Consider the following 15344-nt stretch of genomic DNA (forward strand, 5'->3'; position numbering starts at 1 on the left):
AATGAAGGAAAATGCTGTTTAAAGTAACTTTATTAAACACACTGCTTTCCTGGAGCCATTCAGCTGATCCCTACTTAATTCTATTCCTACTCTCAGGCTGTTGCTCTGTACATTCATTCTTTGATTATAAACTATTTTTAATATTTAAAACTCCCTTAGGCAGTATTTTATAAAGAAATATGATCAGTAAGTTGGTAGAAGTCTCTTCGCTGCAAAATCCCAAGCAGTAGTGGTTTAAAAGAGACAGGTGCCTGCTACACCTGTCATAAAACCTTTCAAATAGACAGGTGACAGCAGTTTTAGTTTATTCTATATTTCTAATTAACACTTTGTGGGGTAAAACACTGAGGTTGAATAAATATGGTTAACATGGTAAGCACAATGAAACACAAAGTTAACTTACAGAATTCACTACAATGAGAGTAGCCATGTCTATTAGGTCAAACAATTTTTAAAAAATTAGGCACATTTGTGGAAAATACACTTAGCAATGTCATTAGCAATAACATTAGTTACAATATCGATAGTGTGATGCCTCCAGAGCATCTTTGATGGCCTTGAGACATATATTTAGTTGAGATTATATTAGACTTTCTATATATTAGTTTAGGAGGGGAAATAGAGATCTACAGCTTTAAGAAAGACAAGGATTGTGGGAAATCCCAGGGTCTTATACTGTCTCCCTCTAGCTAGTTTCAGTTGTGTAGTAAGATTTCAGCCAAGTCAAACCTGGAGACAGTATTTTCCTTTGACAAAGATAAGTCCACAAAAGAAGAAAGATAAGTTCACACAAGAAGAAAGATAAAGTCCACACAAGAAGAAAGATAAAACCCACCAAGAAGAAAGAGCAAGGTATTTAAGAAGGACTATTGAGAAAAAGATCAATTTCATGTTTTTGTGTTTATAACCAGTAAAGCTTTGAAAACTTAAGAAATTTGTGGACAAGTCTTTTGTTCAGGCTGTGTTCCTAGGAGCCAGAGGTTCACCCAAAGTCCATAGCATTGCTCTTGGGACAAAACAGGTAGGTAGTTACAACATTGACAAGGTGGCTCACCAATGCACTTAGAGGTGGTGGCTGACACTAGATTTACTTTGGCTTTGATTCAAAACAATTCATATATTATAGCCAATTGTGATACTGTCAATTATTTTACATGCCCAAGTTGATATAAGCCACAGTTCTGATGAGATCTGAACAAGCACCTCAAGCATGGCACACCTCCCTTGAAAATTACCAGTCTTCAAAAAGTTACTTCAGAAAGGCCACTATCCTATTCATTCTCCCTAACAAATCATTTGCTTTACAAAATCTCAGTGTGTACTTGTCCAAACATCCCATTACTTTTGCTTCAGGAAGAAAACAAAACTGATTCTTTTATGGTCTTGAATTTATGCTTTCATTCTCAATCTCACCATATGCTTGAGATCATCTGGACAAATATGACTACCAATGGACTTCAATTTTGGGTTAAAAGCAACAACTTCTTTCTGAGCCAGAGCTGGAACCCTGTCTCAGACTTGTTTCTGCATTAACAAGGACCAGCTTGCAGTTTTAAGGAATGAAAGTCATTAGAGGGAATAATGACTGCCTAATCATCATATTATCAATTAACATTCAAGATGCATTGTTTGCCAAGCAAGTGATTAGCCCTGATTCCATAATTAGTGATAAGCTTTATTCATGCTTCTGTTAGGAATGTCATTTGCTGCTAAAATAATTTTCATTTCATTCAGTACTCCTACATATAATATTTAAAGCCACTGTATAATGTGTATAATGTAATTATACTCCCATATTCATTTTAAAACAAAAATAGAGACTAATTGTGCTTACACTGGTGACTTGAATTGCATTTTTGTCATAATATTTTTTCTTCTCGTATTTATCCCTGATAAAAAATTCCACAGCTCTGAAATCAGGTAACTTAAGGGAAAAAAGCTCCAGAAAACAGAATGAAATACAGATGGTTTACAGTGCAGAACATTTAATTTTCAGTTTACATTCTAGGTAAGAACTCTAAAGCTAGAACTGAACTATTTTAAGTATTAGCCCACACATTCAAATTTAATTAGCATTTAGCAAGGTATTATTCAAAGCTTCACTTCATAACTGCCATGGTCTGCTGAGGAATCATTTTCACATTTACTTTTATCAATCGGGGCTACAAAGATGCTCAGAAGCCTTTGCTTTAAACAAACTTTGAGGAAGAGTCCTCAAGCATTAGACATCCCACTAGCTACCATTTAAGGGTGAAGGGAAAAATAAGCAACAGAAAGGAATATAATAAACCTACTACAAAACCAAGTTGAACTCTGGTCACTTCTGACTAAGGTTACAATGGTCCATGCATACTCTGCAATGGGAGTGTTAGTTTTAAATCTTCAGTATCCACAATTCATTACCATAACAAGTCTAATGCTATATTAATGTAATAATATCATAGTCATAATCAAGGACCTTGAAGTTGTGGTACTTGCACTGGTAATCTCTCACCTTGATTTCTGTAAAGCGCTCTACATGGGGCTACCCTTGTACTAAGTTCGGAAGCTTCAATTAGTACAAAACAGAACAGTCAGATTGGTCACTGGTTCTTCAAAATTTGACCATATAATACCTATTTTGAAAGATCTTCATTGGCTACCTATTAGCTTCCGGGTGCAATATAAGGTGTTGGTTATCACCTATAAAGCCGTACATGGCTCAGGCCCATGTTAGTTAAAGGAACGCCTCTCCCTGTATAATCCACCCCGCACTCTCAAAACTTCCAGGAAAAATCTGTTGGAAGTACATCCAACCAGACTGGCTTCAACTTCTCAAAGAACCTTTTCTTCAGTGGCTCCTAAACTATGGAACAACCTCCTGGAAGAGATCCGTCTTATTACTTCCTTGGAGGGTTTCAAGAGGGCAGTTAAGACGGATCTCTTCCGGCAAGCTTTTCCACCCAATCTTCTGTAAAGACATCATTCACTCTTCTATTCAGGATCAGAATATTATATCTTATAATTGTTTGACTACTGTTTTTAACTGTTTTAATGCTTAAAAAGTATATGTTTTATTCTTGTATCTTATTGTTATTGTTGGGTTGTAATCCCGCCTCGATCCACCTGGGAGAGGTGGGAAAATATAAATAAAATTTATTATTATTATTATTTATTTATTTATTTAGCACTAGTTCTGTGACAGACACATCACAGGAGTGGTTTGGCTCTTTCTGCAGAGACAAATGTTACAATGATAGGAATATGAAAGATGTCAGTGATTATCCCTTCAGTAGTAGGGAAAACGTTTCTTGTTTGCAATTTCTCTCAATACAACTAGCATGTTTACTTCAGTTATCTGAATACTCTTCTCAACACTATTGAACCAACTGTTACTTTTTAATGTGTTTTTTTTAATTGATGAAAATTGTCTCCTAGATAATTGGAAGCCAAATGTTCAGAACTTATTCTGTTACAGTTCTTAACTTTTAGGCGTACATCTCTTCCACATTTTCACACAATTATAACACTTTAATACAGTACTACTTAAGCTGCCAAGGTTCTGTCCTATGCAGTCTAGGAAAGTATTCAGAATTCTCACCCAAAGAGCTCAGCTCTTCACCAAACAACAAACCACAAGATTCTACAGGATGTAGCCATGACTTAATCATCTTGCTATAACTATGCAGTGCGAAAGAGACCATAGTCACTGCATAACATTTATCCATTAAAAAACACAATAACACAAATTGAAAACACTGCATAACATCATAGGCATTCCATATTTCTCCCAGTATACACAAAGGCTGTTATGCACAAAGGATACTGGTCTGTTTGAGGTCTTCGAAAGTTCTCTGGTAGATTAGCTTCATAAAGTAACCGTGCCTTTGTATTTCCCATCTCCTGCATGCACTGAAAACATAAAGGGGGGGAGGGGGAAAAAGAGATTTACAGTTTTTGCTCTTAAATGAACGTATTTTAATACTTTCCATCTGCAATCCTGATCATTTGTACATAAAAGTAACACTTCTCAAGATCAAAGGTACTTAGTTCAGAGTAACCACAGCCAGCAGTAAGAATCTCTAAGTGTCTAAAAATGTGTAAGCATACAAGTGACTACATTTGCCATCATAATAATGCCTACAAATTGATAGTGTTATACTTGTTGGACTTAAACTCATGGAATACTTAGGGGTGAAACAGACGGGTGGCTTAGAGTGGCCTTTGGCTTCTCCAGATGTGACTGGACCCTGATTGGCCCAGGACCATGGCAACCAGACAGCCTGCTACCACAGTGCCAAAGAAGCTGCTATCAAGAGTGTTATTTTTACTGCTTCTTTTGCCAGCAGCTTCAGTGCAGCTTCTAGCAGCTCTGGGGACATACGTCATCTGCACGCCACACACCCCCCCCCCCAAGTGGCCGGAAGCCACTCCTTTTGGCCTGTCTGCTTCAGGCCCTAGTTTCAGTTGCAGCTGAAATTATCAAATGCAAAAATTTAAACTTAATGACAGCTATTTTATTTGCATCTGCCACCCATTTTATCACTTCCCTCTTTCACTGCTATATCCTTTTAAAATACATAACTATTTTAGGCACAAACAACACGAATATTACACCAACTGACTGAGGTTAAAACAGTGCCTCCAGAAGAAAATGAAGTATTTCCAACTACAGCACTTTTGGCATGCACACATCAGTGCATACACTTAGTTTTGTTAGCTGGAGTTATGCATTATGGCAAAGAGAATGAGAAATGTTAAGGTATAATTCAGAGTCTTCTGCTACTGTAACTGATAGGGCTGGTTTGCGGTTAATCATATTTTAGTGTTAGGCGAAAACAGTACATTAAACACAAGTAAAAACCCTTAACTGATCTTCCTCTCACATGTATACCAATATGGCACAAACTCTATTCAGATTCTAAATAAGCAATGTCATAACCCATGGTATGAAGCCGGGTTATTTACAAACAGACTAATACAAAATGGCCACTCTCTCTGGTCATATGTAACAGCAAGCCAGGATTTGTGAAAAAAGGAAAGTACACTTTACTGAAATCCTCTTCCCATCAGGAAGAGAGGACAGATGAAGCTGAAGCTTCACTCAGGCTCATTCCATATCATCTATACAGTGAGTATGAGTTCCTAATTCTATTACTGGCATATAAAAAAAAAGGTAAAGGTAGTCCCTTGACATGAATGTCTAGTCGTAACTGACTGTAGGGGATGGTGTTCATCTCCGTTACTAAGCCAAAAAGCCAGCATTGTCTGAGGACTGCTCTGATGGTCTTGTGGCCAGCATGACTGAACCGAACGCTGTTACCTTCCACCAGAGTGGTACCTATTTATCTACTTGCATTTGCATGCTTTCAAACTGCTAGGTTGGCAGAAGCTGGGCCTAGTGGCAGAAGCTCACCCCATCATGCAGCACTTGGGCCTCGAACTGCCAACCTTCTGATCTTCCAATCATCAGAACTAGCATCTGAACCACTAAGCCACCACATCCCTTCTTTACTGGCATATAAACTGGCATATTTTTTACTGGCATATAAACTGAGTTGATATTGATAAAATATTGTCTCTATAATTTGCATTTGTACTTGTGTTTGTTTCATTGTGATTGAAAATTGGTTAGCCACTGTATTATATAAGCAATTTTATTTTGTTAATGGCCTTTGACTAATCAATTGTGTGTGTTAAAACGTCGTTTAACATTATGTAAGAATCATTCCATAGTTTGCTGATTTTACAACACAATTTTCATTGTTTCCATATATTGAATGCTGTAAGTACCATCTTTCAGATTGTTTTTCTTAAACCCCATTTTGCTAAGTTTGATACTTAATAAAAATCAGCACAATTCTATTTTATAGTGTCTCGATAATCCTAGGTGCAACAATGGGTGATAGGAATCAGTCTTGTGTGGTGAAATTATTTATGTTGGAAAGACAGTTAATGGGATGCAAGTAAATTAGTTCTATACACTAGATTTTTTAAAAAGACACGTGTTCAAATAACTAGCTAAATACAATAACACAAATATGTAGGAACATATTCTTTTTTTATTGTTGTAAGCCATTTGAATGACATGAGGGAAAAAGTATAAATATTTTAAATAAATAATAATCTTATAGGTGAGATAAAGCAGGGAAGATCACATCCCTTTGGCACACCCTTCCCATTCTAAAAATGTTCAGAAGCAAAACTTTAGTGTTTCATTAGGTTTATCTGCTAGGGTGTATTTTATATACTGATGGACAGCACCATACAACACCAACAATGTTTGACAGTGGGGAAGTAAGAAAAGCAATTCATTTGTCAGTTCAGTACACAGGAAATGGATTGTTGCAAGAAGCTACTGCAATGTGAAAATACCTTTTCAAGCAGTTCACGTGGTCATACTATGGCACACAGACATATGAAGTACTGAATCCATGAAGGTGACAGATACGCTCTGTCTGTAAAACATGCTACAAACCAGAAAGCCTGTAGCTAGTTAAATTTTGGGTTTTCTTTCTTTTTTATGATGAACAAAAATAATTCATATTATCTATTAAGTTCCTGAAATTAACATTCATGAGGGGTTTTCTTCACTAAAAGACAACTATAGTTTGTTTGGGGTGGGTTACCTGTATTTGTTCTGGTGTCCATTGGTCCAAGTTGACAGACTTGACTCTGGATATATGAACCCCCAAATTTCGATGTATTCCAGCACACCTGATACAAATAAAGACACCTGTATTCCAAGAAGCCCATCGTGGACCTAAGAAAAACAAACAAAGATTAAACCACTTCAAAAACTATCATGAGTTTTTAGAATAAATTTTGTTTGCTTCCACCTTCATGATTACAAACTATCACAAACAGCCTATTTGTTCATGGTCACCTTGCTTATATTTGCATTAGTCCTTTGCCTTTAGTCTTCAGGCAGTTACCTATTTGTATGGAATTGTGTTGACATACAAAGTCCAAGGAAACACCCTACAATCTTCATATTCATGGGGGATCCGTTCTGGATTCCACCCCCATGGAAAACAAAAAATGCGGGACCTCAAGTCCCATTATTTTTCATGGCAGTGCAGGATGCGCATAGCCACTCATGTGGCTGTGTTCACACAGCTCCATTACAAACAACAGGGCTTGCTGTTCGCAGAAAGTCAAATCTGTGGATGGCAAGCCCATAGATAAGAAGAGCCCACTGTACTGATAAGAATGGTGGTGCTATTAAATTGAGAATTAGCAGTATAACAGATCATTATATCATTATTGATCAGTCCTACATCTCTAATAATCAAGGATTGAATACATATTATTCTAACCCTCCCTCACACACAGTATATGCAGAACAGCAATGTTAATGTTAATGTGTGAGTTAGGAGATTGTTGTTCATTCCCAATCTTATGCCAGTCTGTTTTGGAATTTTGTCTGTTTGTTTGTTTGTTTGTTTGTTCCAAAGAGGATGATACAGCTAATTCCCATGGGTCTCTCTTCCTTTCCAAGTTCTGCATACAGGGAGTACTTGAAACATCTGCTTGTCTCTTCACCTCCTTCCCCAAAGTAATCATATATGTAATTATGGGGAACATACCAGCAAGGAAGAAAGAAAGGTAAGACTTGGTCTTGTTTTGATACAAAATCACAGCCAGCCCTCGGTGAATGTCTCCAAAAAGATATGCAGTTGGAAAACAGTATAACAAAAGCTAAATTCAGTCCTTCCAAAAATGACAATCCTGCCCTTGCATATATCCTGCTTTATATTATATAAGATCAATTGCTATTGATCAATCATGGGGCACTTATACCTCCCCCCACAAGAGAAGGAGTTTCCCATATCCAGTCTATAAAGTAGGGTGTTGTCTTTGTTCTAGTAGTTCAATAAAAACAACAGGCGATGAACAAGTCAACTATTAGTTGGAATATGTTCCCTTCCTTGGAGTATCACTTTGGAAAGGCATTGATAATTGGTTTGGTAACAGAAAGAAAGGTTTGTCTTTGAGCCACACTAAGAACTGAAAAAGAAAGTGTGAGCCAAAGGTTCCCTTCCGCATGCCGAAGAAAACATCCACTCATAAAAGAATTATTCTGCGCATCCACACTAGAGCTTCTTTGAGGAATGAAACTAAACTAAAGTATATTATTATTCTGCATGCACAGCTTGGCATGGCCTCCTGCACAAAAGAGAAAGTTGAAGCCTGTTACAGAACATCACTACATGAACCAAGTGCTCATAGAGAAGTTTTCTTTCTCTTTTATGGCTCTTTAGATCCAGTCCAGTAAGATCAGCTACACAAAAGGCTACAAATTGGACTTTTCTCCTTAATTTTACAATGTTATATTCATGATAATTTAAACAAAAGAAAGCAATATATCATGGTTTTCTATGACAGAAACGTTGAAGCTGTTGTATATTTTCATTGCCAAAAATTAAACAGATATTAAAACAGAACAATGAATTAATGCAAGAAGGCATTATTTGTATATTATTTTTATTTTTCAAGCAGGCAACATTTCTGGTTGCTACCCCAAATCTGCCCTTCCCTGATCTAAGGATTGCCCAGTGAGGGTCTACAGGAAATGGTGTCACAGAACTACAACTGAATTGGAAAACTGAGAGACTACAATAGCAAGCAAGAATGACTATGACAGAGAATACTAGTGGCATTTAATAGTGCTTGTTTTAAATTAGATTTTCTTACAGTTAAAACTATTCATCTATGTATTTATTTTTATTTCTATTTTATTTCTTTTCTATGACACCTTGCTACCGGAAAGGGACCCAAGGCAGCTCACAAATAAAAATGTGGTCTTGCGGGAATGCCTCTCCTTACATAACCTGCCCTGCAGTCTCAGAATATCTGGGAAGAATTTATTAGAATATTAAAAAACTAGACTAACAACGACTTCCCAATGAGCCTTCACTGTCGCTGCTCCAAAACTATGGAATGGCCTACCGGAAGAGATCCATCTTATTGCCACCTTGGATGCCGCCTTTAAAAAGGCAGTCAAGACAGATCTCTTCCAGCAGGCTTATCCACCCGATCCTGAATAAGAAATTATGATATCAAAGCTCCATTCCTGTTATCAGAAAACTCTGTGATCTATGCTCGCTGCTACTATTGTATGATGGCCTTTGTTAATTTTAATCGAAGTATTATTCTTATTGATTGTGTTTTTATAGTTGTACTTTGAATGCATTTTATTGGTTGTAATCCCACCTCAATCTGCAGGGAGAGGCGGGAAATATAAATACATTATTATTATTATTATTATTATTATTATTATTACTCTTCTTTGGGGGAGAACTTCCAAATTTAGGCAAACTAAGTACAGGTATATTAACACATCTAAGGCTCTGTACTTTCACTCCTGAGTTCCAATTCCCATAACAGTGACATTTATATCAGGCAGGGTAGGCAGCTTTGGGTCCAATATTCTGCAATGGGACCTTTGGAAACCTATCAAAAACAAACAAACAAACATTAAAAAAAACCAAAGCCTTGAAGTGACCAAAGGTCCACTTATGGTTTTTAAAAACTTTTTTAAAATGGCTAAACAGTCCATGAAAAGCTACAAGCAAAGTAATTTAAATGGTAAATCACTTATCCTGGGATCCTTATTTATTATGATACATGTACAAGTAAGCAATCACAAAACATCTTATCTATGAAAAACATATGATAAATACACGCAGACATCTTTGATAAGTTGCACACAGATCAAATGATAAAATTAAGCACACTGTACAATACTATTTATATTATCTTCCTTATATTTTAACATACTGTTTTGTCCATATGATGGAAATATAGTAAAGTGCTTCTTTCTTTCCTTACTACATCTCTCCCAATAAATGCAGGAGATAAATAGCTTTTATTATATTAGTTGTTCCACAGATCACAGCAAACTGGCTATTTGTGTGTGTATGTGCTTTCAAGTGCCTGTCGAGTTATGGCGACCCAATAAATGTCATTTACTGACATGTTTTATTCACTTGGATTAATGGCTCCATCTAGTGGCATGATGAATTTGTGCAAACAGAAACCAAGCAAGTTTGCCTTTTTCACAGCTAATAAATTATTTCTGGAAAACATGAATTAGTTATTTTACTTACTTGATTACAATACAGAACATTATCTAGCCTTTAAATAAAAACCATGCCCCTGCTTCCAGATGCACAGAAGTATCAAGTTCCCATGTAACAAATATCTTATTTGTTCCCTATCATTTCTGTAGGACTTTGATTCAGTTTTCTCATCTTGTCTCTGCTGTTGTTAGGAGTATGATACAATCTCATGAGGTTTCCTATAATCACAGACTTACGAAGGTATGGCTACCTGCCAGCCAAAACAATGAATTTTCCAGACAGTAAACCAAATGTATTCACACACACAAACACACACACAATCAATAACTGCACTGTCAGAGATGATTTAACTAATATCAAAAGACCAAACGGTATGCCTTCAGTACCACTATCAACAGCACCATGCAGCAATGCATCCTCTTTTTCAGGAACACAACTTCATAATGCCAGCCTAAATTCAGTCAAATGGCTCTGCTTCATCCTCCAGAGTGAAAATGTTTGTTCCTTTTGCTTTACCTGCACCTTGATGCAGTTTTCAGTGTCTACTCCTAGCCCACATCTTGGATCAAATATATATTGCCAGGCTTAGAGCTTTCCTCCTTTTGCTCATACTGTTGTATACCATGACTGCGCTTCACACTCTACGACGCACAAACTGCTGAATTGTGACTTCATTCATTTTAAAAGGATTGCCCAATAAGCATGCTAATAAGGAGCTAATGAGGGGACCACCAGCACGTGGGCCTGAATATTTTGGTGGTCACCTCTTAGACCTACGGGACAACAGTGTCTTGTGACAATAGATACTGCTATGGTTTCAAACTTTGGCTGGTAGAGGGTGCCCCCGTCTACCAGCCAAACCAAGAGCAAAAGGCATTGTGCTGAAATAGGAACCAACAAAACCAAGTTACTTTCCCTTCCTTGCTTAAATGGCTTTGTTTTTCTTCAAATTTACAGTGGGGCCTCCGCATACGCGGACTTTTTATAAGCGGCTTTGAGCATACGCGCTCAAGCCGCTGGGCGTGCGCGGGGCGGAAGGGGCGGCGCGTCCCATTCAGTTGAATGGGCGCGTGCGCCCGTTGCGCCCCGCGCACCTCCGCGCCGCCGTGCACAAGCCCCATTGTTTACAATGGGGCTCGAGCATAGGCGGAAATCGCCATACGCGGCGGGATCCGGAACGTATCCCCCGCGTATGGCGAGGTTCCACTGTATTATTATTTTGTTAAGGTGAGTCAGAGTCCAACAAAGAATGGGGCTCTTCATTTCAAAATCTGTTTTTGAACTGCATTCTGCATTGCATCAACTTCAGGATTTCTAATAATGGCTAACCAAGTGGTCTTCCCAAATTTGTCCAACAGCCTGATCTGCATCAAACTGGTGTTGATATATGAGGCAATTACCTCACTGTGTGGTCTAAAGGATGATTAGCACCAATGAAGCCTGGGCCAACTGTGTGTTTCTAAGTCAACTCCATTCCATCTACAAACAAAGCACTTAATGCTTTCTTTACCATGAAAAAGGTAATATTCCTAAATTGACATTACTTCCTCTCTCATTGCTGTTATCAGTCTAAATCTATCCACCCTGTACTTCAGGTGTCCTAGCCCCCACAGTCCATGCTAATGAATTGTGCAAGGCCTGTTGACTTTCAAAACCCCAAAGACCACACTGCCATCTCCCTAGAGTCCTCCTTTCTTGGCAAGCTTTAACTCAATACTCCTGTCTTCTCTTGTTCTATTATTAATAAAACAGTTGAGTGTGAGGAACTGATCTCTTCTATAAAAATATATATCATAGTGTTGACCCTTGTTATACGCTGGAGTTTGGTTCCAAGAACCCCTGACTGCTCAAGTCCCATTAAATATAATGACATAGCAAAATGGTGTCCTTTATAAAAATGGAAAATCAAGGTTTGACATTTGAAATTTATACTTTTTTTTAACATTTTCAAACTCTGGATGCTTGAATCTATGTATAAAAAATCTGTCCGACTGTATGAAAAAAAACTTGTATTATTCATTCCAAACATTCATTGATGTGCCAACTTCTTCATGTTAGCCTGGCACATCATATAACAGGCATGAGCAACTTCATCACATATGTATGCCAGATGTATTTTGAGCCATTATCACATAATAAATTAACTATGAAGTAGCACAGATTTGAAAAATGGGATGAAGTCTTTTATGTGGAAGGTTTAAGCTGACAGCCTAGTTTTTTACTCAGAATCAACTGACTGGTTCTCACAATAAATTTCTCAAATTTATTAGATGAAGGGCTAGATCTGCCAACATCTGCAGAATGGCAGCATCTCCAGTCATGGCTTGCTGGTATTTTGGTATTGTCCTAGCATTTTGAGCACATATGTCTTCTCCAACTTTGGAAACATTCACTGAATATATATGCAAGAAAATACATCCATTATTTCTTCATAAATATTTATTGTCAGTCAACAGTTATGATATTCAGAGTTTCAGGAAGGAGTGGAATTATGAATTAGACAGGCCTATTTTGCCTAATAAATGGATAGTGGCTCTGATCTCCACACCTGCTATATTTCTGGATTTTAAACTGCAGTTTATTATCAGGGGAAAAAAACCACTTGTTTTCTGTATACTGGAATTTATAATGCTTATTCAGTAAAAGTTAATATGCTGTCTAACTGCTATAGCATTAATTTTCCTCATACTTCTTTTATAAGACCATTTTGGCTATGCAAAGTTGTTGTTTCTTTTTGGAGAGAGAACATTCATCAAATTCTTTTTGGATAAATCTTTTGAATGTTCAGATTTTCATCTATCACTCTGGTTAGCAGCAATGGATCCCCATTTTCCATGCCTTTATGGTGGGTAAAAGATTTATATTACAGTCATCCCAGCCCGCCCTCTGCAAATAACAAAAAAGTGGGACCTCTGGCAGCGCGTTGTGCGCATGGACACTAGTGCAGCCACATGCATGCACTTCCATTAAAAACAACAAGGCTTGCTCAAATCTGCGGATGGCAAGCCCATGGATAACAAGAGCCAACTGTAAAATTTTGGAAAGACAAAAGCTCACCTTCTATTATTCAATGGACTTGGGACAACAAAACTCTTTAACATTTGAATATGTGACATACAGGTGTCAACCCTACATGAATATTTATTTGGATAGGTGTTCATCTTTTCTGAAATATATGCATTGAAACAACTATATTAGTTAAATCCAACAATATATTGTATACACTCAAATATAAGTCTAGAAATTTGGGTCAACTTAACCACATGCAACTACTATACTTTAACTCTCATCAAAAAAGGAACCATGCCCTGGTGAAAGGCCAGAGTTTAATCTTTTCTCGGAGCACCTAAAAAAAAAAACCCTCTACTCTTTCATCCATCAAGCCTTTAGGGTGAGCACAAACAGTTATGCCTGTCAAAAGTTTAGAGATCTTTAGCATCATTTTCCTTTGCTTCATCCCTTACATCCTTTGTTACATGCTGCTAGTTTTTACCCTCGACTTATCCACAGGTCATATCAAAGTCCAAAATTTTGGCTCCATGAGGTCAAGTCAAGAACATACGGTAGGTCACAACAAAACACACATTTCAAAAAATATACAACAAACAGGAAAACATATTTATAAATACATAGATGGCAATCTAATTATGTAACATTAGCTGCCTAAATACCCTAAAGGCACCAGATACCATCTGATCTTAGAAGTTTAGTAGGGTCAGCCCTAGTTAGTACTTGGATGGGAGACCACCAATGAATATTAGGTGTCATAGGATTTATAGACCAGCCATTAAGGCCAGCCTGGGGGCAGAGTCAGGGTGGGGCGTCCACACGACCTGACTCCACCCCCAGGCCAGCATGACACCACAGGCCGCTGCACATGATGTGTGGTGTCACGGGGCTCCTCTGGTGTTGTGTCTATATGATGCAGTGCCAAAGGAGCAGCAAAAAGCCGTAGCGCCGGCAGCTATGGTGCCCTTTCCAGGAAAGGCGAGATCGAGGCTGCGGTCTGTACAGCCCCTATATTTCAGGGGAAGGCACTGGCATAACCATCTCTGAGTATTCCTTGCCTAAGAAAACCCTGTGAAATTCATGGGGTCACCATAAGTAAACAGACAACTTGAAGGCATATGCACACACAGCTGTGTATCTAGTGCTCCCTGTTCCATATCTAATATACCAAAAGAGATCCATATGGCCTCCTTTTTTTTGTCCTCCCCCTTTTATAGGTCAAGAATCATACCAACAGAACTTCAGAGAGATCTCTTTTGTTTTTCCACTATTTTTTTACCTTCAGGAACTGCAGCTGTACTGCTGTAGCCCTCTGCTATTTCTCCACTTTTTCCTTATATCTCATCCTTAGCAGCAGTGTCTTCTAGAGACCTCTCCTGATTCTGAAACTTATTTCCTAATAAAGTATAACAGATACTCCCTCCCCCCCCCCACACCAAAGTCCCCTTCTCCAGTATGGAATTTAACCTTGAAACTTGGCACTGTAACTTGCTATTGCTGATGTTCTTTACTTTCTGGTCAGCTTCGACTTATGGCAACCCTAATGAAGGAAGGCAAATGAATTGCCCTTTCAAAAAAAAACCCACAATAAACATACATTGAAAACTTAAGGCTGTAAATTATTTTCTTAAAGAGAAAGCAGTAAGAATAACAATTCTCTAGTTTGAGTGATATTTTTTAAATGGATATAAGAAGGAATTAAACATTTGTTTAACTGTTTAAATCCAGTCACTTAAAGTAAAGATAATTCTTTCTTTAAGTAATTGTTTAGCACTATTGGAGGCAAAAGCGGGCAAAGATTTAGTGTCAATCTCTTAAATGTGTAAAATGGGTAAAATTGAATGTGTCTAATATTCTTGGATAAAATCTTACATTCTTCTTGGAAATGTCCTTTATGGAAATGGGAATCACTCCAACAAACCAATTTCAACAAATACAAATGATGATCATATGTTTCAATACGAAACCCAGATGGTGGCAACAGGAGAGGTTTAATTTCTGGGAGCACAGTCCTCACTTTTTAAATGAAGGTCTACTGATTACAGATGAGCTGTTCATCATGAAGAAAGGGGAAAATGTCATTGGTAAAAGCATGACAAGTATGACCAAGAGGACTTTTAAACTAAATCTTTCGGAGTTGGAAATGACTGCTCAAACATTTGTCCAAAAACCAAGCTCTAAACATAAGGATGTGAATTCCAGAAGAAATGCTGAGGGAGAGAAAGGGAATCACAGTAAAACTCACAGTAAAATAAAAGATGTGAACAAACA

General features: G+C 37.6%; 1 protein-coding gene across 4 annotated transcripts in view; it reads right to left on the reverse strand.

The window, feature by feature from the left end:
• The window catches only part of SMAP1 (small ArfGAP 1), an 84750-nt gene that overhangs the window by 49773 nt on the left and 19633 nt on the right, over window positions 1-15344 (reverse strand). For all 4 annotated transcript variants that reach the window (XM_042476892.1, XM_042476803.1, XM_042477061.1 and 1 more), the window contains exons 2-4: window positions 6609-6742; window positions 3806-3891; window positions 1835-1910 (exon numbers count right to left, since the gene is read on the reverse strand). In XM_042476892.1, coding sequence (XP_042332826.1) covers window positions 1835-1910; window positions 3806-3891; window positions 6609-6742 — 296 coding nt within the window. The remainder of the gene's footprint in view (window positions 1-1834; window positions 1911-3805; window positions 3892-6608; window positions 6743-15344) is intronic.

The sequence above is a fragment of the Sceloporus undulatus genome, chromosome 1, assembly GCF_019175285.1.
Source record: "Sceloporus undulatus isolate JIND9_A2432 ecotype Alabama chromosome 1, SceUnd_v1.1, whole genome shotgun sequence".
Taxonomy (NCBI): Eukaryota; Metazoa; Chordata; class Lepidosauria; order Squamata; family Phrynosomatidae; genus Sceloporus; species Sceloporus undulatus.